Consider the following 25,390-nt stretch of genomic DNA (forward strand, 5'->3'; position numbering starts at 1 on the left):
AATGTGCAGTGCCCTCACTAAGACTCAAAACTGGATCTCTCGAATACCCGCCGAGTGTGCTACCTTTACACCACGAAGGCATGTAGAAAGGAGGGAGAAAATACCTTATATACTACCCCTTTCTAAGAGCGACCTTGGGGTTAGGGGACCTAGTTGCCAAATCCTGGTGGTGACGAATCATCATCCACAAACTTCCTGTTCGGGCGCACTGTTGAGTTATTAGGTTATTTTGAAACAGGAGACGTGAGAAATGTGCAATGCCCTCGCCGGGATTTGAAAGTGGACCATGAGGGCATGCAGAGAAGAGGGACTTTATAAATCTGAAAATATCACAAAAACTGAGTGTGCAACGAGCCCGAATCCGGCTAGTTGCACTCCGTGGGGTCGAGCCCGGGTTGAACTTCCAGTATTCTGCGGTCTTAGCGACTCTTCTTCAGATTAAGCTTTAGAAAATATATGTAAATTATTAGTTGCGTTTTTCTGTAGTTCTAATATGGATTATTATGCCGACCAGACGGGAAAGCAGTAAGTGACCTCTAATGACCGTACCGAAGGACGCAAGCTCGAATCCCCCAGAAGGCATGGATGTAAATTATCTGTCCCTTCATAGGAGGTAACGGTGGCTCACCTATTAGATGCCTCCATAAAAAAGTGACCACCCCTCCCGGCTTTGGTAGTGGCCAATATCTATTATGTCTAGTGCTAAAAAATAATATGGGTTATTTCTCCTTCCTATATGTTGCGTCTTGTTGTGACTTATCTCAGTTGTCTGACAGTAACATCAGAACACGCCCAAGAAATTGATCATGGTAAGGAAAGCAAGATTGCACCTTTCGTTGGCAAGAGCCTTCAGGACCATACAGATGACAGCACGATTCCGCTGAGTTCAGCCCCCAGTTTTGATGCAGGGCACCCCGGAAGGACGGTTCAGAGGATCTCCCACCCCTCTTCCTCTATTCGCAACCTCTCCAGAGGACTTTCGGCTCGTCATATATTTAGAGTGCCTCCATGCCACAAAGTCACTATATATTTACAAAGATTCATGGCGTCAAGGGATTCGAACCTGGCCCCTCGTACCATAGTGGGCTCCCCTAACCACTATACTGTCTGAACGGTCCCCTTTTCCTATGTTTTTCTAACTGGTGTGGGATTAATCATTTGTTTTAACAGTTGACGTTGTTTGTGATCCTTCGGTGAATCGAGAATAAGCTGTAATAATGTTCTGGTTTATTTCTAGTTACATTATATTCTTGTTCTGATGAGAAATCTAAAACTATTCCAGATATTTTTCAACTATCGGTACAATGAGCAGGGAAAAAAAAAAGCACAAAAAACACAATCCTTTGATATTTAAAAGTGTCTTAATTTATGCATTTTAAATTTATTTCGCTGAATTTTTCTTTATTTTACGGATACAATTACCATGTTTTTATTGACTTTCGAACTTGGTATAACTTGTGCACGTTAACTATACTTCAGTATTTATTATTTTTCAGGAAACTATGTTTTAAGAACAAAATATTCTTCGTTAGCTTGTTAACTACAGAATAAAACGCATTTACCAAAACGAAGTTTACGTAATTTTTGGCGATCTTTTGGCGTGCTTTCTTTCCAACGGAGCCAACATTTGATGTAACCATAATAAGAGAACTGCTGTTGGCTGACGTAACATACTATTATGAGAAGAGCCTATTCTTTCCGACTGAATAATGTCTTCTGCTTAGTGAAAGTTTGATTGTCATCTCGTTGAAGAAAGAAAGTTTTAACTTACTTTTTACGTTATATAACGACAACAAGGAAATGTTTCATTTAATCATTTTTGTAATAGGACTACCAGGTAAGGTTTTGTTTAAATAAAGAAATGCGAAAGTGATTAAGTGTTGAATAGACGCAACTTTATTTCAAACATTAAGTTTGAAACTTATTTATTAAATTACTTATCAAATAAATGTTTGCTTGATTTTTTGAATTAAGATTTAATTTAATTTTAAAGGTATTTCACCGTAATTTTCTCTGATGCTATTTTTCGATTGTTTTAACTACTATGTTGATGAAATTAATTTAAATATATGGTTTCACCCTATATGTCGCATTGCTACGTAAATTAATCGATGGAATAATAAGATGAAGCTTAATAAAAGTAAAGTAATTTTTGCTCCCACTGACAAACAAGAATTTAACAAGAATTCTGCCTGGATTAAGGAACGGAAAAGGAAAAAAGGGGAAAAAAGAAGAAAAAAAAAATTGCTAACGCTTTTTTCTTTTTTTATATTTTGATATACTATGCATAGTTGTTTCAAATTTAGAATTGATATATGTTTGTGTACAGTAATTTCATGCTTTACATCAATATTAATTATCATTAATAATTTAGATTGTATTAAATTTTATTTCTAAATTGCAACATTTTATTTCATTGAAATTATGAAAATGCAATAAAAATTGAATATAAAATGGAATGTATTTGGAAAGAAAGTCTAACTGTACTTTTTGGAGTAAACAGTGCTCCTGTTTCGTCCAAAAGAAAGATGAAAAAGTCAATATAACACGGGGAATCATCTTTAAACCTAGACCTCTTGACTATTGTTAAAAGATACAGCCGAGTCATTATTTTGAAAAAAATGTTGCGCACCTGTTTCACGAAAAAAGTGAGTCAGCTGTATTGCTAATTTAGACAAAAATAAATTATTCCCCTTAACACAAATTTCAGTGTCGAAATACAACACATCCTGCAATAATGTATTCCAAAGAATGCATAAGAATGGTTTGTCGTTGACATATGGTTTCGGATTAAGAAACGAAGAAAATAAAACTAGATTTTGGACTATGCTCATTTGCTCGCGTGATACTTTTTAATAAAACATGCGAAATTAAAATTTTTCTACGGATCCATTAAAAACATTCCAGCACCTAAATTGCGCATCATGCAGCTAAAGGCTTCTCAAAAGAAAATCAGTTACATGATTACCAAAACTGTCCTTACAAAAAACCAAACTTACAAAACACCAAAAGAGCGTCAATTTAGGTGTCATAACAATATCGACTTTTATCATTATGAAAATATTTTTGCAACAACTGTAATTTCATATTATGAATATCACAAAGAAAATAAATTTCTAATACCTCTTACAAGTCGACTGCAAAATTTGTAACTGTACGTCTAGCGTACAGTATCTTGTGCATTCAGAATAAAATCTAATGATTCCGATAAAGCTTTTTTGTCGCATATAGATAGAAAATCTCCCCCAAATAAAAAAAAATCATTTTTTTTTTTAACTTTGTTCATATGATAATTTTTCGAAAAATTCTGTTTATATTATTTTATGTCCAACAGAGATATGCAGAAACAAGCTTATAAAACTGAAATTTTTTTTAATTGAATTTTAATGTTATTCAACGCTAAATTTTTAGTTTCATGAGACTGGAAACAGGCGATATTATTATATTACGAATAAAAGCAAAATAAATGTACGATTTCCATTCATTTTAATTTTTCTATATTTAACTTATTTCTTTTAATTTTTTACTGATAAATTCTTCTTCGAGGTATTACACTGCAATGTAAAGTTTACATTACTTTCTTTGATTTATTATTTTATTTATTTTTTAACGAAGAGCGTAAGAATTTAAGTTTCATGCACTAGAAGATGTCATTAAAATAAAATTGCTCCAATCTGAAACTTAGCTTCATTTGATTGATCCCTCGTTGATTAATATGTTGATCAGCTGATCATTAGAAAGAATGCGTAAGGGGTTGTAGAGTCATTAGTTTATTCTGAAGCAGGAGACGTGAAAAATATGCAGTGCCCTCGTCGGGACTCGAACTCCGAACCTTTTGAATACGCTTCCAGTTACGCCATGAAGGCATGCGGGAAGGAGAGGGAAAGTACCATATATACTCCCCCCCTTGCAAAGCGCGACTGGGGATGAGGGGACTCAGTCGCCAAATCCTGGTGGTGATGAATTATCACCAACCACCTTTAGTTCGGGCGCCCCTTGCACAGCCTTTAGGGTTTTTGATGCTGAAGGCGGAAAAAATGTGCAATACTCTCCCCTGGACTCGAAACTTGGACATCTCGAATACACGACAAGTGTGCTTATAGAAGGGAGAAAATACCTTAAAGGTTATTGTGGAGAGAGACTACCAGTAGAATTTCCACTGGAGTCTCTTGTACTCTGCCACTTCGTTCACGAGAAGAAACTACAGTAACTTGCCAGTGGTAATCTAACAGTACTAAGCAATCATACTAGTTCCAAGGTTACTTACTGTACCACAAATTTTGCTCTTGCGTGATATCATTGACTCCTAATCTACTCATAGGCGTCTACTTCTTCCAGTGGCTTCTTTCTCCCACTTCTGTAAGTGACGTCACCGCTAGTAAAACAGGGACCATATAAGAGATATATAAGGTCCATCTGGTAAAAGACCAACTTTTGCTTGTCTCTTGACCCTCGTTGTTCATTGTTGATCGATGGATTAAGACTGCTGAATTCTGTAATCTGACCTGGCTTTAATCGATACGAACGAATCAGGAGCATTAAATTCTCGTAATGTTCTTCATGTATCGAGTAAATAGGAACTATTTGCCTTTAGAAGCATCATAAATGAATACTATCTTTCTTTATAGGTAGGGAGTTCTCGCTTGCTTACCTCAGTTAATTAGCTAACCAAGCAATGCACCATTATGACACTGATGAATTCTCTTAAACTGTGAAAGGTCACTCGCACTTGAAATATTCATTTGCGCAATCCTTTTGAAACATCCCGTATTACAGACATAAAATAAATCAATTTCGTAAGACTAAAATATTTTTGCCAGCTTCTTTCTCAGTTTTACACTCATTCTGAAATGCAGGACACCTCAGACAATTGTTGGAATTCTGCTTCCGAGTAGTTCACATCACGCACATAAGAATATATTTATTTTTAACTTTCCAGTTTAAATGGAAGTATAAAATAAGCATGGTAAAGTTAGAAATTAGTTGTAACTGTGTGCTGGGCAAACAAAAATTACAAAAGTTGTTTAGAACGTAATTCTGTCTTCAAAAGCGCATTTATATTTAGACTCGTTATAAGCCATATGACTTCTGAACTATAGTTAATAGTTATAATTCTAAAAAATTCTATAATGTATTTTTGTGAAAACTTAATTGTGATATCTTTCTAATTTTTCTTCAGTTATGTGCTGTTAGTTCTGCTCAATATGATGCATTTTTACATTCAATATTAATATTTAAATATTTACCTCTCACATCTCTACGTTACATTTCCCTCTTATTATGCTTTTGGCTGCCGCGGGTTTCTGCTGTTGCTTCCTATGAGTAAAAGTTTTGACGTCAGAAATGTTTATCGTAATTCCTCTCCACGTATCGTAGTATCTTATTTTCCACTACACCATTTGACACTAATCTTCCACACGGTCAAGCAAACTGCCAACTCTAATGTCCACTGAAATTACACGTCGCATGCCTTTAGTAATTATCCAGAGATTCAAGCAGATTGCCTCCTCCGGAGCTGTTAGCATTGAACGCAGCTTAAGCCTATAATTTACTCATCGTTTATCAATGTTACTCTACTATTTAAAGACAACATACGAAGTTCTTGATAGTTTATATAATTTATTTCATTTATTTACCTCATTTTATTATGTTACAGCAATATACTGTTTGTCAAGGTAAAAAGAGTAGTATTTATAAAAACATAATATATTTGTTCATAATTTATACTATAAAACTCTTCATAAATATCTTTTATGACTCTTTGTATACGTAATTAAATTTGGGCTTTCAGAGCATTGTTAGGTATTAGGTATTTGTAAACAAGGAGTGAACTGACATCAAAATTTATACGTACACTATTCAAAGAATTTTTTCCCTAAGTAAATTAATCTGAAGAATGTGAAAATTTAAAACTAAAACTGAAGAAGGAGGTCTAGAATTTAATACATTCGCAAGATTTTATGCAGAGTAATAACTGTGGTTTGTTAGAGCACATTTATGCAAACCCTTTCTCATCTAAGCGAGTATTGGAAAGAATAAGATAATTATTTTAATTATGAATAAGTATTAAAGAAAATTAAGAATAAAATGAAACTTTTGATAAAGCTAGATAACTAAAATTAATTTATTTTTAGACATAGCAAATGCACCATTTGAATAAATTTCAGATAAAAATTTTAAACATTAAGAGAGTGGCAAATAATTTCATTCAATTAGATATTTTAAACAGAAGACTATAAAGATAACAAGCAGTTTTCTTGTAATTTTATTTTACGAATCAGGTAAAAATTTAACAACATATTTTAAAACCCGATCTCCAAGTAAACGTTCATTCTTTACATAATCATGTAAATGCTATCTAATATTTATTTATAAAATCTAATAATAAATACATGTTCATAGAGAAATAACACTTCGCATATTGACATTCTCTGAGGGGCGAATGACAAAGACGCAGAAGACTAGTAACTCATTTTGTAGAAATTACTAGCTTTCGTTCTGAGAAACGTGAGCAGCGTCCTCGCTGGGAATTAAACTAAATGCGCTCATTACTACATTATAAGGATATGAATGGGATTAGTAATGGAATGGATTTAATGGTTATGCAAAAGCAAACTACACTATTTGTCCATGAAGATGCCTTCGTGGAGGATTTTCCGAAGGAAACTGATTCGTGTTCACTTTACACATAGCGAAACTACGAAAACGCCTTTGCAGCTACCTCGTTCGCTGGGTTTTGAACCCGAATCAAATTACTAGTGCTCAGCAGTCTGGTCTCCTCGACCGCTTGTTAGTTCAAGACACGTGAAAGGCAAGCTTTAATTCCTTGAAATCCTCCATATTGCTTCTGTTTCAAATAACAAGGTTGGTAAACTATTGTTAGTAAAATCTCAGAAAGAAAGGAGTCAAATTTAAATATATTGTTTATACATAATATCACATAAATTCTCCACATTTATGTTACCCCTGCCATTTCAACAAAAATGAATATAGTCTGCGGTATAAATCTTGTTATATGTGGAGTTCTTTTTATCTTTGCTGAATGTATAAGGATGTTTCTACAACATTTGTTAAAGAACAATAGATTTTCCTGTATTACACAATAGCTTAAAAAGATTTAGCTACATTCTTATACTTGTTTTTGTCCTAGCTGACAGAAACAGATACTAGATTATCATTTTCACTGCAGCATAATACTAACAAATGGTTATCAGTAAGGGAAAGTAAATATGACAAAAGGTATAGTTCGCAAAGTCTAGCTATTGATTTCAAACAATTTTTAGGACTGAATAGTGAAATGAAGCAAATGCTTTATTTTGAAAGCAATGTACTTCGATATGTAACTTATAAAAAATGTATTGTTAAATGAGTTTTATACACACATTTTTCTAATAGCGTTAGCAAAATAATGTCAAAACCCTAAATGAATTCACTTATGCAATCCAAATTGAAAAAGAAGAATCACGTTATTTAGATATGATCCGGAAGACTAATATATAAGTATGGTAACCTAATCCTAACTTTCTCTTAAAAAAGTCGATTATGAAGGCTTTCCTTTCTTTAGGTTCATAACCACTAAATTATTTGATATCGTTAATTTTTAGAATAGGGTTATTAGTAAATATCTCTTAAAGGGTCGGTCACAGGATAGTGTTATAATTTAGGAAATAGTTTAAATATAAAATTAGTAACACAACAATCTTGAGTTTTGAGTAGATTTAATTCAAGATCCCAATCGATTTAGAGGACAAACAGGTACAGGTTCCTCTTCATCAGGAGCAAAGAAATCTGGAAGACATTGCTCCTGTTGAAGATGGACCTGTACCTGTTTACCCTTGAAATCGATTGTTATCTTGACTTAAATCTACGCAAAACTCAAGGATGTTGTGTGCTAGCTTAACTTGGCGTGTTTCTCTTCTGCTTAATCTACGCCAAACTCAAACATGTTGTGCTACTAATTTCATGTTTCTCTTCTGCTTTTAAATTAAATATAGTATATTTTTAAGCTACAAACATTTTGCTCAAATTAAAATTTAATCGAAGATCTTCTAAGGAGAAATTTCCAATTAGTGATTTGTTCCTTATCCTATTATTTTAAAATTTAAAAGTTAAAAATTAAACTTTAAAATTTAAAAATAATTTTAGAAAAACAATCAAAGTAATATGTGTCTTTATCAGTCCAACCCCTACACGACAAAGTAAGCAGTGCCAAAAATGCAAAATTATAGCATCACAAACATAGACAAATTTTTTTAAAAAATGCGACATAGCAGACCAATTTTAAAAAATATAATTTGAGTAGACCAAGTCGACAAGCAAAGATGGGCAAAAATAATAATTCAATGCTTGAAAAAACAAAACTATATCCAAATTAAAAAAGATTTTAAACCAAATTCTAAAGTAATCAAACTAAATTAATTTCATATATATATACGTATATATCTCTCTCTCTTCTCTCTCTATATATACATGTGTGTGTGCGTGATATTTTACTTAACAGCTTAAGTTTATATGGAAATCTATATTTTTGTAAAGCATGTTAAACATTACAGGATTTTTTTTTAAGTTAGGGCCAGTGTAGTATTTTCTTCAGGCCATTTCAGGAATGAAACTTTTAATTCATGCAAATGAATATTCCTCTGTTTTGGTCTGAGAAATAATCCACATTTCAGTTTTTTCTTTCAGTCAATTGCCAATAAAGAGTTTTATGATCTATATTTTTGTACTATATGAATTGCCAACAAAATGTTTTATGATCTATATCTTGTTCCTTTATGCAACACTTGTGCTTTATGTGCGTATATCAGATCATTAATGCATATTTGCACACATTTGTACTGTGTACTAGAATAAGTCTGTTTTGGAGAAGTTCCATAAAGCCTAAAAATTTCGGTTCAGTATACAATTCCGAGCTAGCTGTTGGCATATAAAATATTAAAGTAAATTTTGTGTTTGATGATTGTGCTGATGTAGCTTGAACGTTAAGAATGTGATGTAGCGTGAATGTTATTTTTGTTCTTCATATACCAAGTCTTTTTTTTTTCAATGAAATATATATCTAAAAGTCATTGAATTATGTAAACTTCTTTTAGTGATATACAAAGGCATCAATTATTTTGAAGTTCATGGCTGAGATATTTAGAGATGTTGCTGGCTTGCGAATAAGAAGCGTAATAGATGGATGGGCTTTCGAAAACCACAAATAGCTGGATATTAACCACATAACTTGATTTTCTTGAAGAATAATTTCTTAGGACATATATTCTTTATATAATGCATTTGCCGGCATATATATAATATATATAACTTTATTGCTATGTAATATATAATGTTATTGAACTGAATGGAATTCTAAAAACCACAAATAGCTTGATATTCACCACTGTTGCTACATAATATATCATATAATCTCTGCATAATACAATTGCTAACATGCGAATAGGACGTAATTTGATGGAATTCGGAAAGCCACAAATAGTTAGATATTCATCACGCACCTTTTTTTTTCTTGAAGAATAAATTCTTAGGATATATATTCTTGATTTACTCATCATTATGGGTGCGACAAATACCCGACATTCTATATACAACTTAACACATGTTAATACAATAGACAATACAGAGAAGCAGTGACACACGCGTTAATAAAAGCAACAGTAAGTGGAAATGTGACAGCACATTTCAACAAAGGGATATAACAATCGAATCCTTTGTTTAAGTTCTGAACGGCGATTGAAAAAGAGCTTATGGCAATCCAGATGACATAATACGATTAGTTTTTTTAACTGAAGCAGCTAAGCAGAAGGAAGAAGACGTAGCTAGATTAAATATAATAATTTTGAGTTCATATTTTTTATCTCATACATACATATGTGTGTATGTTATGAAGCAAATTTACTTTTAATCATGTATGATAAATTGATGGTGTAGAATGCTGAAATGTTGATCCATAATGCATAAAAAACTTAGCAGCCTAGGCAAATTAAATATTCATCTTTATTTAAAAAACATATCGCTGCCATAAACAACTTGATACACTATTCGCGCCTTTTTCCAAATGTTTTTAAAAGTTTAAATTTTGTATGGGTACACACCCATACAAAATTTAAACTTTTATTTATTTTTTTCTTTTTTACATTTTTGATAGCTCCACAGTAAGAAGACAGCAGCAAGCACCAATCCAGCTAAGCGGAAGAGTAAAAAGGAAATGCAGTTGTGTTCAGGATGGGGTTCTCAATGCATTCGACTAGGATATTTAATTACTCCTGTAAATTTATTATTGGCTGTTTTAGTTCCATTTGCATCACCAGTGTTATGTAAGAGTCATATGACATGGATTAATCTCGAAATGACGCAGTACAGAAAAATATTATTATTTTTAGATTAAAGAGTGAAAATACCAAATTAAGCATTAAGGGGCTATAGCTAATTAAAATTATAATTTATCTTTATGCATATTTTTTATACATATCCTCCCCCTTTAAAGTGAAGAAGTCGTAGCAAAAGCAAATAAAGGAAAATATAAATCATACGGTGTTGACCAACATAGTTAATTTAATAATTGTGAAGTGTAATTTTTATTAAAAAAATTAATGTAATTTTTAATAAATAATAATGTAATTGTCCAGTATTTCAGTCCAGCAGTCTTCCTGTTTTAGAGTCCACATTATCGTAATTCTTCCGGGAAGGTTTCTGCTCTCGCAGATTATCACAAATACAAACTTTTAATCAACCATTACTTATTCTAAATGTCTGTAACACTAAAAATTTATGACACTAATTTTCATATTGATTAATTGCCTTTTAAAATCAGAATTAGAGTAGGAATAATATTTCAGAAATTATGGTTTCAGTGTTATTATCTGTCATTCCAATTTCTTGTTTTACCAACCTGGAAGGCCCAGCAATACTTCTAAATAAACAATTCTATCAATAGGGCATATCCATTTGTGCTAACTAGTGTGTTTGTTTTTCACCAGTGGCTCAGTGATGCTATGGCAGTTACTCAAAAAGGTCTCCGTTCCTTGAGTAAGGTAACTGGCCCTTTGTGAACTGCACTTATACATTCCGAACTAAAAAAATAATGTATGAAGAATTTACACTCAATTATAAAACCAGAGCATTCAACATTATCTTATATCAAAAGAGCAAAAGTAACAGATGTACAGAGGTAGTAATACAACAAACAAACTCTTATAACCGCTCGTGCTACTGAAAGCAACTGCGGTGTTTTGTAACTATTCTAATTGTTACAAAACGATTGTTAAAGTGTAACGATTGGAATACAAGTTTCTAACCACTCCGTTATCTCACTCTGGATTAGGCAGGAGGAGACAGGTGCTAACTACCAAAGTGGGCAAAAGCCAAAAGGCTAAAACTGGGCAGAGCATGTCAACTAAGCAGAAGAGAAAAAAAAAAAAAAAAGGCAGCCAAGCGGCTAATACAGCAGGGGTGCCTTTCGGCTAAAAGGAAAGAAACAAAAAGCCAAAAACTAGTCTAAGAAGGGGAGAGCTATTACGGCTAAAAAGAAGGGGAACAGGCGAAATGAAGCAAAGCCTATCGACTAAAAGGGGCTGAGAGGAAAGGCTAAACTTAGAGAAAGCTTTGTAAACTTAAAACAAAAAAGGGGGGAAGTCATGACGGCTAAAACAGGAAGTGATGGGACAGCCAGTAAAGTTACAATGCTAGCGTAATTTAGGGAAAAAAAAACTTTTTACATAAAATGAACAATTAATTAAAGCAGAGTAAAATTTAAAATAAACATATATACAAACAAAATAATAATCATAACAGATAAAATAATAAGCATAATCATAACAAATAAATAATCATAATCATAACAAATAAATAATCATAATCATAACAAATAAATAATAAATAATCATAATCATAACAAATAAATAATAAATAACAATAATAACAAAATAATAGAAAAATTCAAAAAACATTTAAACAGATATACAATTTCCTGCAGGTGTATACACTACACCACTACAGTAAACACTGCACTACAGTAAACACTACAGTAACTAAATAAATGAGCATTACATTGAAGTGAATGGAAAAAAATAACAATCAGAATGACATAAACATTGTAGGATTAACGATAAACAATAAAGTCTGAGTCATTTGCATGTATAAGTTGCATAATTGATTTCATGGCATTAAGAGTAGAAGTGCATTTTGCCAAAATTTCCAGTGAAGGCAATGGCGTGGATAAAGAGTTGTTCTTTCTTTTGCTGTTATTGGACAAGACGTGATGTAATGGAGAGCTCCTGCAAGTTCTCCACTTGTCCCGCAGCCACATCTTGTGCTCTTTTTATGAAATCTTTGCATATATTGCGGAAATTTACCATGATTTGTCAAGACTTGATTTAAAATGTGATCTGAATGTATACGAGAGAGAGAAATTTGTGAAAAAAAGGCGTAAGTCGAACGTCCTGTAGAGTCCTCATCCCATCTTTGCTGCCATGTTTTAAGCGATTCTTGCAGGATTTGATGTTTGGCCGAAATCTCTGAAAGTGGCACTTCAACATCTATCTGATCTTGTTGTGTTGCTCTTTTTGCTTCGGAATCTGCTTTTTCGTTCCCTGCGATTCCAATGTGAGCTTTAATCCAATTAAGCTCTAGAGAATGGGAATCAAAAGAGTTTTTATGATTTCCTTTAAGCTAAGAATGCTTCTTTTCGTAATTTTATCACTATTTAAACTTTGAAGGGAACTACGACTATCTGTAAAAATACGAATAGGAATGTTGTCAGTTATTGTGGAACCTATCCAGATGAGTGCTTTTTTTAAAGCAAGAACATCTGCTTGGAACACGGAAGTCGTATCATTTAATCTATAAATTTCTGAATGAACTTCGTGCCCATTGTTGTACATAACGAAAGCCGCACCTACATGTTTACCAATCTTAGATCCATCTGTAAAGATTTCGATATTTTTCTGTGTTGGAGTATTTTTATGCCAGGGAAGTATGTCTTGATGAGCAGGGTGCGTGTGGAAGTGCGGGAGTCTTTCTTCTAAGGTATTGTACCATATAACAAGATTGCTTATTTCCAAGTTTTCCTTATAATGAATTAGTCTAAAGAATTTTCTCTCCATCTCAGCTTTTATGTCTAAAGGCATAAGGCCCGAGAGAACTTGCAGAGCTGATGTAGGAGATGTTGAATAACACTTGGTAATACGTAAAAGAACTGACCTTTGTATTTGTGAAAGTTTTTGCTTTTGGCGTACGGTTCCCGTGAACCACACGGGACACCCATAAAGTATTAATCGCTCGATAGCTCTGAGATAAAGTATTTTAAGTAATTTTCCTTTCTTGCTCCGGTTTTGAGAAATGATCCGATTTAGTTTATGAATTAAATTTTGTGTTTTCTCCTTTAAATGTACTAAGTGTGGAATCCATGTGAGTTTCTGATCAAGAATAAAACCCAAATATTTTAATGTAAAACTTCTTGAGATGGTAATGTTGTCCCACTTAATACGTGGAGGCGATCTATGTAATTTAGTGCCTTTAGGAAACAAAATTAATTTGGTTTTATCAATACTAAATTTAAGTTGAAATTTATTGCTCCAGTGCTTAAGTTTTTCTAAAGCTCTATGAGCCTTTTCTTCAATTCGCAGTCTGTTGCTACCAGAAATGATGACTAAGAAATCATCAGCATATGCTTGAATTTTTACGCCAGTGTCAAATTCTAAATTTAAAGCTGTATCAGCCAAAATATTCCATAAAGTGGGCCCTAGGTTGGAACCTTGAGGTGCCCCTTTCTGATATGAATGTGAGATATTGACTCCATCTCTTTTATATTGTATTTTTCGGTTACTCAAATAACTTCGAATTATGCGAAAAAGATTTCTTGGAAATTTGACTTCATTTAACCTTGATAGCAATCCAGGCCACCAAAGGTTATTGAACGCAGATGTAACGTCTAAAGAAATAACACAAGTATGAAGATTGTTTATTCTATTGTTATGAATTTCATTAACTAGGTTATTTACTGCATCAATTGTGCTACGACCCGTTGTGAAACCATATTGTTGGCTATTGAGTATTTTCTTTGCAATCAAAAAATGAGTTAGTCGTCGTGCAATAAGCTTATCTAAAATCTTCCCCCAAGCCGATAAGAGGCAAATGGGTCTGTAGGCATTGGAATTTGTAACATCTTTCCCTTCTTTTTGAAAAAGGACTAAATTAGCAAGTTTCCATTCTTCTGGAAAGTAACCAGTTGCTAAACATCTGTTCATAATTCTAGTCATTAGATTTGGATTAGCAATAAAGACTTCTTCTACGATATCTATGGAAAGTTCATCGTCCCCCGGCGCTTTTCCTCTTTTTGTAGATTTTATGATATTTTTTATTTCTTGGGTATTTATTGGGAGATCATCATCTGTGTCTGGAGTTATCATAGAACGATTTCTTATTTTTCTGTGTTTTTCCTTATCATCGTCAATGTTGTCCTGAGGGAAGTGAACACAAATGATATAGCGTAGAGTATCTTCAACTGTGTTTGTCCAACTACTATCTGTCCTTTTAATTTTACAGAGTTTAAGGGCTTTATATCCTTTTCCTTTAACTATATCGTAGTAAGTATTAAAGGGAGATTTCAGTTTTAAATTTTCCAATAATTCTCCCAAGCCTGTAATTTGGCATTATATATATTTCTTTTATAAGCCGCCGCTGCTTTATTGTAGATTTGACGTTTGTCTTTCCTATCTTGATTCCTTGCATTTTGATAGTTTTTGCGCAATTTCTTTAGTTGCCTTCTTTCCTGTGTGAGAGCAAAACTCCACCAAGTTTTTGTAGTTTTGTGTGTTTTATTAGATGGTAAATGCCTTCAATGTTGTTTAAAGAGCGTCTTTAATTTTTCTGAAATTTCGTTAATTGTAGAATTAATTTCTGTATCAGAATTCAAATTAAATTCTGAACAAGAAAGATCTGTTATCTCCTTAATGTAAGCCATTGAGAGTTTTCAATTCTCAGTTTGAGTTTTTAAGAAGAAGGCCTCATATCCATGTGAATTTCAAAATTAATTGCTTTATGGTCACTTAACGTGTCTCTCGGATCAACTTCCCAATTTTCTATTTTTAAAATTTTGTAGCTCTTTGAGGAGAGTTAAGTCAATCCATGAATTTCCCAGAGGACCTACAAATGTCGGGTTGCTTTTTTGTTCATTAATAACTGTGAGATTAGTTGTTGCTAGAAAGTCTACCACTCTTGTTCCACGACGGTTTGTTGGTACTGGACCCCACATACTATGTTTCGAATTAAAGTCCTCGCAGATAACTATTGGAAGATCACCTACATCATTTATTATTCCTTCTAATGTAATTAATATTGGATCAATTTCTGTGCTTGGTGGACAGTAGACCGAGATTAATATAAAAGCTAGCAATCCTTCTATTTTGATTACTGTTATTTCCTCCGTTGTGAAAATCTGAATGATTGAAAAAGAGCCCTTTTTCACAATTATTGCAGCTTTTGCCTGTATTTGGTGAGAATAGATCCTATATCTTTGTTGAAATCCACTTACCGCATTTTTAATAAGGTAAGGTTCTTGTATGCAAGCTAATTTTAAATTTGGAATATTTTCAATGTCAACTTTTAATTGTGCACTTGCACTCCGTGAGTGCTGTAAATTTAACTGTGTTATTTTAACTATATCCATAATTAATCTTTTTAATTAACAGATCCATTTCTATTTGCTTACTTGCACATTTTTTACTTACACTACTATGATTGATATCCAAATTCAAATGATAATGCTTATTAGCATGCTTGCAGTTGACACATTTTTCTTGCGGAAAATTGCATTCTTTGTTAAGGTGTCCTCTTTTACCACATTTAAAACATCTTTGTTCTCTTGTACAAGATCTTTTTGTGTGACCAAATTCTAAACAATTTTTGCATTGAATTAGTCGGATATACTCACGAATGTTTTTCCTTGTCCAACCAATATTAACCTTCTGAGATTGCATTATCGACTTAAAAGCTGTGGGGTCAAGTGAGAGAACCCAATTATATCCATGTTGACCTTTCATTTTGAATTTAATTTCCATGGTCGCATCACGTAGCTCATGATTCTGTGTTTTTAGAAGTTTAGCAATTTTCTCTTCCTTAAAACCTTCCTCTACATTGTAGATTACGATTTTAGGATTAATTTTTGTCGGTTGTTTTGGTTCAACCAAGTCCTTTAATTTTGCATTTTCCTTAATTGCATCCTCCAGAATTTTAAGTTCTTCCTCTTTATTGGCTTGAATTAGAATGCCTCCTTTGCGAATTTTCCTGACACTTTTAACTCCTATTTTGAGTTTTGCAGGACTTATATATTTTTCAACTTTTTCTTTTATATTTTCTGATGTTGATCAATCCTCTTTTGGGTAAACCAGCAGGATATGTTCGCTCTGGCCTTTATGTCTAGATTTTGATCGACTTCTTTCGTGCACTGTCTCTGCAGCCTTCTCTGCATAAGTCACTCGAATAATTCCATTGCTTTTTACCTCCGCTAAACCTTGCAAATAGTTTTCTATGTTTTGTGATTGTTCCAATTATCCTTGGAGTTGCGCTATCACTGCATTTTGTTTTGTTATAATTTTGAAAATATCCGAGAAATAAGATCTTAGTGTCTTAGAGAGTTTCTTTGAAATATTCTCTCGAGAAAGGATACCCTCTAAATTTTCTAAGCATTCAAATGCAGAATCAGTAAATTCACTGGAACAAGAGTCTTTGGAAGTAAAATTACCAGGATTACAATCTTGTCCATTTGAAACTTTAACGCTAACGTCCTTAGCAGTACTATCTGTTATAACTGGATCTGATATATCTCCATGTGTATTACTAAAATGTGATTTTGAATGTGCTGAAATAGATCTTTCTGCATGTGGAGATAGAAATGAAGACCTACCGCTATCCACACCTGGTGGCTTATGGTGTTCTGTGTTTTCCGTAGCTGCCGTAGTTAAATAATAACTCTTATTAATCCTACTTTAAACCATTACAAAATATATAGTCAAACTAATACTTAAAAAAGTATGAAATGATGATAAATGTTACCACTAAAGGTAATAACGATACTTAAAAAGAAGTTTTACAGGAAAATTGAAAGCTAGGTAAGTATAAACTATATGAATCTTAATGATAATATTTTTTTTAGTAAGTGGAGTTGTTGAGATCCTTTTTCAAAAGAATTATTATTATTAAATAAATTATTAATGGGAAGAAACTAAGTACAAAATATTTATTTCCTATAAAATTAAATTTTTTTGCATGCGCTAGTATTCTTAACGAGAGTAAATATTCAGCAATATCTGGCAATCAAATTTAAAAATAAATAGAATTTAAAATTTTATTTTAGGCAATATCTATCACAAATTAAAGTATTTCCCAATAAAATTTATATATGAAAGAGAAAAGATTTAGCTATTTGAAGATATAAAAATTACTACTTGACATTAAAATTTTTATCAATAAATTTTAAATTTAAAAGTTCAAATAGGTGTTTATATGTAATAAAGTATCAAAATCTGAGAGTATGGTTTTCGACAAATTAAAAAATAATAACATCAAGCAAAAACTGGTATATATTGAATATCCTTTACAGCAGCAATATTTTTTTATATAGAAACTACATGACAATAAAAAAATATAAACTATACAACCTTGCAAAATTAATAAATAAAATTATATATTTAGTGCATTAAATTCAAATTTAAGGGGACTTTTACACCTTAAACCCGTCATGATCTTCGAATATGTGACTGTTGCAAGAATTGGGATATTTTATTTATTTTAAAAGCAATTACTTCCACCTTTTTACAACTGACTACATAATATAGCTGCTTTCAAAAATAGTAACCAGAAAGTTTGTATTGTTGTAATTTAATCCGCTTTATGACAAAATATTTCGCCACGTTTCCACCTTGCGCGCATGATATTTTAAAAATGGCTAATGGTACATACTTGAAATTGGATAGAATTCTTTATATGGGCACTATTTTCGAACTGAACCAACAATCTGATAAATATTTTAATATTGAAAAATTTTATGGACAAAAACATTACAAATTTTGTTAATAAAATATATTTTATAAACTCAAATCAAAATAAAATAAAAATTGAACATGAAATTTTTAGAATTTTAGGTTCACAGTAGTTTCCAAATGTTATAAAAGCTATATATTAAATATGGAATTAAATTATGAAACAGAATGTTTTAAATTGTGCGCGCAAGTTGGAAACATGACGAAAAATGTTGTCACAAAGCGGATTATAGAAATATTTGTGGCAACACAAACTTTCTGATTACTATTTCAGAAAGCAGCTATATTATGTAGTCAGCTGTAAACAGTTGGTAGTAATTGCTTTTAAAATAAATAAGTTATTCCCAATTCTTGCAACAGTCACCTATTTGAACATCTTATGGGTTTTAAGCTGTATGAGTCCCCTTTTAAAGAATTTATATTGTCGTTAACGAGTTGTTAAATGGCGAGACATTGCGAAAAAATTTATAATATGCAGACTTCAAATGTTAATAGTTTTTAAACACTTTGACTTACAGACATCAAAATTGTATGAAATGCATCACCTCGTTAAGGACTTTAGATTGATAATAAAGTTATCAATGTAGGGCCAGTTTGTACGCAATTAGTCAGTCACTTGTAGGAACACAAAAAATACGTCATAGCATCATCATAAACTCAAAACAGCAACAGAGGTAGTAATAGGCGTCTCTTTTGGAGTCTCTTTGGAGTACCCCGTCAACATATACTATACTTAACATACAATTATACATATATTTTAACGTGCATTTACTAAATTTTGTATTACTTATTTGTATTAATTTGACTTCATTTTTATATTCACTTCATTCTCAGAATAATTATAAAATTCTTAACATTAATTCGAAAACTTTTAAAATAACTCAAAAATGTAATAATTAATGACAATTTAATAATCGTCTCTGAAAAAATATTAAAATTGTTTATTTAATTAATTCAAAAATTGTTATTTAAACTAATATTTCTAATACCAAAAAATTTCCTTCATAAACCAAAGAAAAAACAGTATTATATGTTTAAATTTCAAAACAACATTAATTAATTTATTAACTCATATTTATGAAAAATTTAAACTCAGTTAAAAAAAAAATAAAGTGCACCAAAAAATTAATCAATGCTAAACCATTAAACAAAAATACTAGAATACTTGTTTCCATTCTTTGAACACTTTTTCTCAAAATAAGAAAATCAAACTGTAAAAATTCAACCAAAACACTTTTACAAAATTTGAAATCCACTTCATCAGTATTACTTTTATATCACTGGAAAAATAGTAATTTAATATCATTTGACTGAATGAAAATTATTATGGGTAAAATATCTGTAAGGTTGGATGCTAAAAACGCATTAATCAGAAGCAGATGGTAAACATTTTCCCGCACATGTGCGAAGTAAAAGTAAATGACACTGAGATTTATTATCTGATGATTGATGACAGACTGATGACTGGGATGCTGAATCATTTTGCAACTGATATTCAGTAATGGATTTTTCTATTGGTGTACCCATACTTAAGACATCCTGTCGATTCATTTTATTTTAAAAAATATGTTGCGGCCACAAACAACTTAGCACACTATTCATACCCGTTTCCAAACGATTGATTTTTTATAGCTTTACAGTAAGAAGAGAGCAGCAGTTCCGCTAGACTGAAGTGGTGTAGAAAGGAAATGCAGTTGTGGTCAGGATGACATCTTAATTCGGAATGTGTTAGTTTTGGTTAACATTGCATTTGATTGGATAATTAATACTGCTGTAAAATTATTATTGGCTGTTTGAATTTTAGTTACATTTATATCACCAATATTATATAACAGTCATAAGATACGGAATAATCTTGAAATGGTACAGTGCAGAAAATGACTACTATTTATAAAACAGAAAGGGGAAATACCATATTCAGCATTAAGGGGCTATTGCTAATTTCAATTATAATTTATTTTTTACATAATTTGTATCTATCTAGATATCAGTAATATATATATATATAAAATTCATCGCATTTATATCTATATATATGTAATAATTTTGATGCGTAGTCGTGATGGCTTGAGTGGACAGACGAATAGATGACACCGACACGAATGAATTTTGAAGAAGTTCCAATCTTTATTTCACGCATATAAAACCATCTTAGTAGATATTCATCCAATTATAATGAAATACAGTAAGCCCTATTCACTGATTTTAAAAGTAAGACGTAGGCATTTCAGAAGCGAAGCAGCGTGGTGCTGACAGAACAGCAGTTAGGGAATGGAAGGATGACGTAGTTTATTGTACCAAGAGTATTAAACAAAGTCTGATATAATTGTAGAGACAACCTATGATTGGTTAATTTGAGGTTGTTATATAATGTAGTAGGATTTCAAATTTGGGAGAACGGATGAATTTAGGGGGAAAGTACCAAATCTAGAATAGTTAATTTTAAGGTCACCAATTATATTTAAATCAGCCATTGTATTTTATTACATCTTATATATATATATATATATATATATGTGTGTGTGTGTGTGTGTGTGTGTAATGATAGACAAAAAAGTAATAAATTTCAAACTAATACCCCAAAGACATGAAAGAAGTGAAATTTAAAACCAGCACAATTCCGAAATCTCTCAATAAAATATTTAAAAAATAATAATAAAAAAAACATAAGCTCAGTGTTTTTAAATCGGAAAAAATCCCGAAGGAACATCAATAGAAATACATAAAAAAGAAGAAAAAGAATACAATCAAAATCTGATTCAAAGTTATCAAGAAGAGTTGAATCAAATCTCGGCCGAACTCATCTTCCTAGAGAAACCGCTGTGTTTCTGTTCATCCAAAATTAGCTGATGAACCATTTTAAATTATTTAATTATTATTATAGTCGATCCGAGAAGTCCGAAACCTTCCTCTATACAGCCGTTTTCTTTTCATATGACATAATAATACATAAATACAAATTTACATGAAATGGATTCAATTTGCTTAATAAAGCAAAATTAATATATGCAATTTACTAACATTAAAATTAAAATTAAAACATAATACATACTACATTAAATTAAATTAAAACATAATATATAACAGTTTACTAATATTAAAATTAGTTGCTGTGTATTTAACCTGAGAACTCTCATTGCAGTTACATACTATCGCCAGATCTGGCAAAGTTTGTTTCCAACTTTAGCCATGTTGATAGCCGACGATTAAATAAGCACCATTAATTACTTGAATCAGCTTAGTCTACGTTACCTAGATTTGAATTTAAATTCTTCGTATGAAATTTAAAGTGCACGTATGTAGCGGAGGCTCAATATGCAGCACAAGAAAAGCCTTTTGTTAATTTAAAGAGTTAAATAAAAAAGTCGTTTGAATCTTCTTACGACTTTGTCATTGCTTCAGATTAAAGCGATAACAGGCTTTTTAATCAAGAAGATCATGAAAGTCTTTGCGTTCAGCTTCTGGATATAGTCCTATATTGACTCCTACAAGGAAGCCAAAACAGAACAAAAAAGACATTTGATTAAAACAGTGTAAACAATCACAGCAAAAATTAGAGAAATGTGAAAAGCCCCAAATTTTATTTTATTTAAAAAAGTGTAAAAGAAAATAATTTTACACATTCCGGAGCATTTTCATCAGAGAGTTAGAGTAGTGAGAAATGTAAAAGATAATTTACGCTTCTTCGAAACAGCGAATGTACAACGAAGAAAATTAATTAACATTTAAGAAAAAAATTTATTAAATTAATTCATATATTAGTAGCCGAACTTGTAGATCGAGAAACAAACAAATTATTGAGTAAAATTTAAAAAAATACAGTCCCCTCCCCCCCAAAAAAAAACGAAAGGGCAGCGAAAATACGAAAGGTGAGCAAGGTGGAATTTAATGCGAAGAAAAAATTAAAGCTTTAATAAAATGCATGAAAATAAAAATCTTTATCGTGGGAAATATATTGAAAATGCAGGTTAGACCTGACCATAGAATGCAGTCATAAAAAGATACCAAGATTCACTAAAATTCGTATTTAGAATTTTAATTAATAAGATTACATAATTCATACTGAGAACAAGTTGAAAAAATGTTTTAGTCAAGTAAACTTTGAATTTTAAATAAATTTTTATCAAAATTTTTATTAAAAATAGCAAACAGAATAGAGGAAAAACGCGTAAATAAATATTTAACCTTAATATATGGTTTTCAGGTAAAAGAAGTACAGTGGCTATAGGCCACTAGAGTGGGGTTCTTAAATAAAGCTAAATATTAAAATTTAGAAATAAATTATTTCTTTACGAATGCAACGTACCAAACAATTAGTAAATAAAATAAGTTCATTATCACTTATTAAATTTTATATATTAATTTTAATTAATTATCCATAAATTACAGCAGCCTTCACCGTGTGTTGTAGTTTCTGATATTTTTTCGAAATTACTGTTTACTGTTTTAATCAAAATTTTTGAAGAAGTAGTCTGCAGTATAAAATTTTTAAATTCCAACTTGTCGTTCTTTTTTTTTTCTTTCTTTTACTATTAACGTTTCTGTATTGTCATTCCCCATTAGGATATATATACATTATTTGCACAGGAAAATTTTGATCACTATAAATTAAACGCTTTATCTATAGAAATGAAAAGAAGTTAATGTTTATTAGAAACTGAATACTTTTATAACTAAATTTCTAATTTCAGGCTTTCTAAAAATGTAAATTAAATCTAGCTGTTGCAATTAATTAATGCAACATTTCTCGTTTAATAGAAACCTAGTTCTTGTTTGAAAACATTAGATGTTTTTATAATCTTTCTTTGTACGGCCTTAAAATAATTAATTAATTGTCAAATTATTTTAATAACATGAAAATATCTGATGAAGACACCACATGAACTTCCTTGTAAGGCCTACCAAATCACAGATATATTTTGCTGCTCTTTTAAACTTATTTCCTGGAATTATTCTAAATTAATTAACCGATTAACCGATCCATCAAGGCAAGTTGAAAATGACGTAAAAAAAATACAAATTTTGAAAGTAAATATCGCGGTTGATTTTTATCGTGCAGAAGTTAAACTTCTTATAATTTTATTTTTTACATAACTAGTATAAAACATTTCGAAACATAAGTATAGAAACCGGGAGACCACAATTAGATTCATTATTTGTCCAATATCAATTTTTTTTTAAACTTGATATTTCCAAAACATGAATACTTTCGTCATTTAAAACGCTTCTGTAACTGGAAATATATGACGACCAATGTTTAGGAAAGTAAAGGCCGGGTAAGGACTTTTAAGCCGGCATAAAGGGTACTGCGGACTGCAGTAAAACATAAAGGTGCGCAGTTGAATGTTATAGCAGTCCTGTATACAAAAATTCAACGTTCTACGACTAATCGGTTTCGAGTTATGAGAGATATAAGTACGTACGAACAGACGGGGTCACGAAAAATTTCCTTTTGAATCCATTTTATAATTCATTTCGGAAAATATCTCGTGTGGCCACCACATGACTTCCTTGTACGGCCTATTAAATTACACGCATTTTTCCTGCATTTCATTTAAACTTATTTCCTCGAATTCCGTTAGATATACTTTTCTCATTCACATAATTCAGCTCTCACTTCGCTCCAAGGCAAGAATACAAAGAAACTCAAGACACCTTCATTAAAAATGGTAAAAAAAAAAAAAAAAAAAGAAGAAGAAGAGGAAGAAGAAGAAGAAAGAAGCACCAAATACAGGTAAGAACAGTTAAAAACATTTTACAATTAAAATTAGACTTTCTACTCAAAAATAAGTAATTTGGCCAGCTGGCATTGAGACAGACTTTTCGGTGCACGAAACTGAAAGTTTACTTCTGGGCCCACTCAGCAAAAAGACACTGAAGTTGATTTAATTAACTATTCTACTAAGAGTTTCAAATGTAAACAAACTGCGGCCTAATTAGGCTTAATACCACTTAAACAACTTTCAAATTGTTGATAATTCTACAACTATTCCACGCAGATTAACTAAAGGCATGAAAATCTTAACCGGAATATAAGAAGAACATAATTCAATCACTTTTAAAACAAAAATTGCAGGATTTACCAATATATACGAATGAAAAAACTGACCTCACCGAGCCGGGTAACAAGGAGGATATATCATATATATATATATATATATATATATATGTAAGATAAAATATATGAATCAAAATTATAGATTAAACTATAAACATTAATTCTTCCTCTCTATTCTAAAATCGTAATAACTTATCTGCATTGCGTCATTTAAATTACTCATGGGTAAGGATAGTTTCCTGCAGCCTGAAACCTCAGTGGAAAATTTAATTCAGCTCTTCAAATCATCGTTTTGTGATAAATCCAAGATAATGTGAAAGAAGTGAATCATCAAATTTGTTTTTTCAGTGTTTAAAAAATAACAGATCAGAAGTGAATCATAAAGTTTGTTTTTTCAGTGTTTAAAAAATAACAGATCATTCTTCTGCTGTGGTGTTTTGCAAGTGCTTCAAAAAATAATCTCGTGTAGTGTTTACAGATTGAAAGTAATCTCTCGATAAATTGAGAAGTTCGAATGCCTAGTGAAAAGGAATGTTGAATTTGCTTCGCCGATCTCTACAATATTTAGAAAAAAAGTGCTTTAAATCATCAGTGAATTACCGTTTAGGAATTAAGCATTACAGCGAGTTCAAGGTCGATCCGAGTTAGTGTTTGCAAGTATGTGCGACAGAAAATTATTTGCACTTCCGCTTTTTCAACAGCTCAAAAATTGTTACATTCGTGTGACTCTAACTCAGGAACTAAATCATTTAATATGTTGCGGATTCTATAGTTTTCATTTCAACTTTGGTTAAAATCTCCTGCAATTTTATTTTGAGAAAATCTGAAATTCTTGTTCATTAATTTTTCTAATTTTTCATAATTATGTGTGAGCAAATTTAGTAACGAATTTTAAGCTATTTAAATTATTCATAGGAAGGATATTAAGAAGTTTTTATGTTTTTGAAATTTTGTTGAGAATTTTGAATACGAATTTTATAATTATTCTAAAAATGAAGTAGGTGTAAAAAATGAGTGAAATTAGTACAGATAAGTAATATGAAATTATGGTAAATGCATGTTAAGATTTATGGGTTATTGTGTGTTAAGTATAGTATGATGAGGGTGTACTGGTTCCTTCAACAGAGGCCTGTAATTACCTCTGTACAGTTGTTCCCTTCACCCTCTTCAAATAAGATAATGTTGGAGGCTCTCATTTTATGAGTGTTTGTAATTTCTTTATATTATTATTATATTTTTTATATGGAATGTATTAGTGCAGTTAGCAAAGGCCAGTTACCTTATGCAAGGAACG

General features: G+C 31.4%; 1 protein-coding gene across 1 annotated transcript in view; it reads left to right on the forward strand.

Annotated features, from left to right (window-relative positions):
- Positions 1-1,665: 1,665 nt before the first annotated feature.
- LOC118188371 (uncharacterized) overlaps positions 1,666-25,390 on the forward strand; it is a 60,419-nt gene continuing 36,694 nt past the window's right edge. Inside the window, exon 1 of the mRNA XM_035358786.2 lies at positions 1,666-1,837. Coding sequence (XP_035214677.1) covers positions 1,801-1,837 — 37 coding nt within the window. The 5' untranslated portion in view covers positions 1,666-1,800. The remainder of the gene's footprint in view (positions 1,838-25,390) is intronic.

Source organism: Stegodyphus dumicola, chromosome 6, assembly GCF_044657685.1.
Source record: "Stegodyphus dumicola isolate Sdum_Otavi_A_Nest chromosome 6, ASM4465768v1".
Lineage (NCBI taxonomy): Eukaryota > Metazoa > Arthropoda > Arachnida > Araneae > Eresidae > Stegodyphus > Stegodyphus dumicola.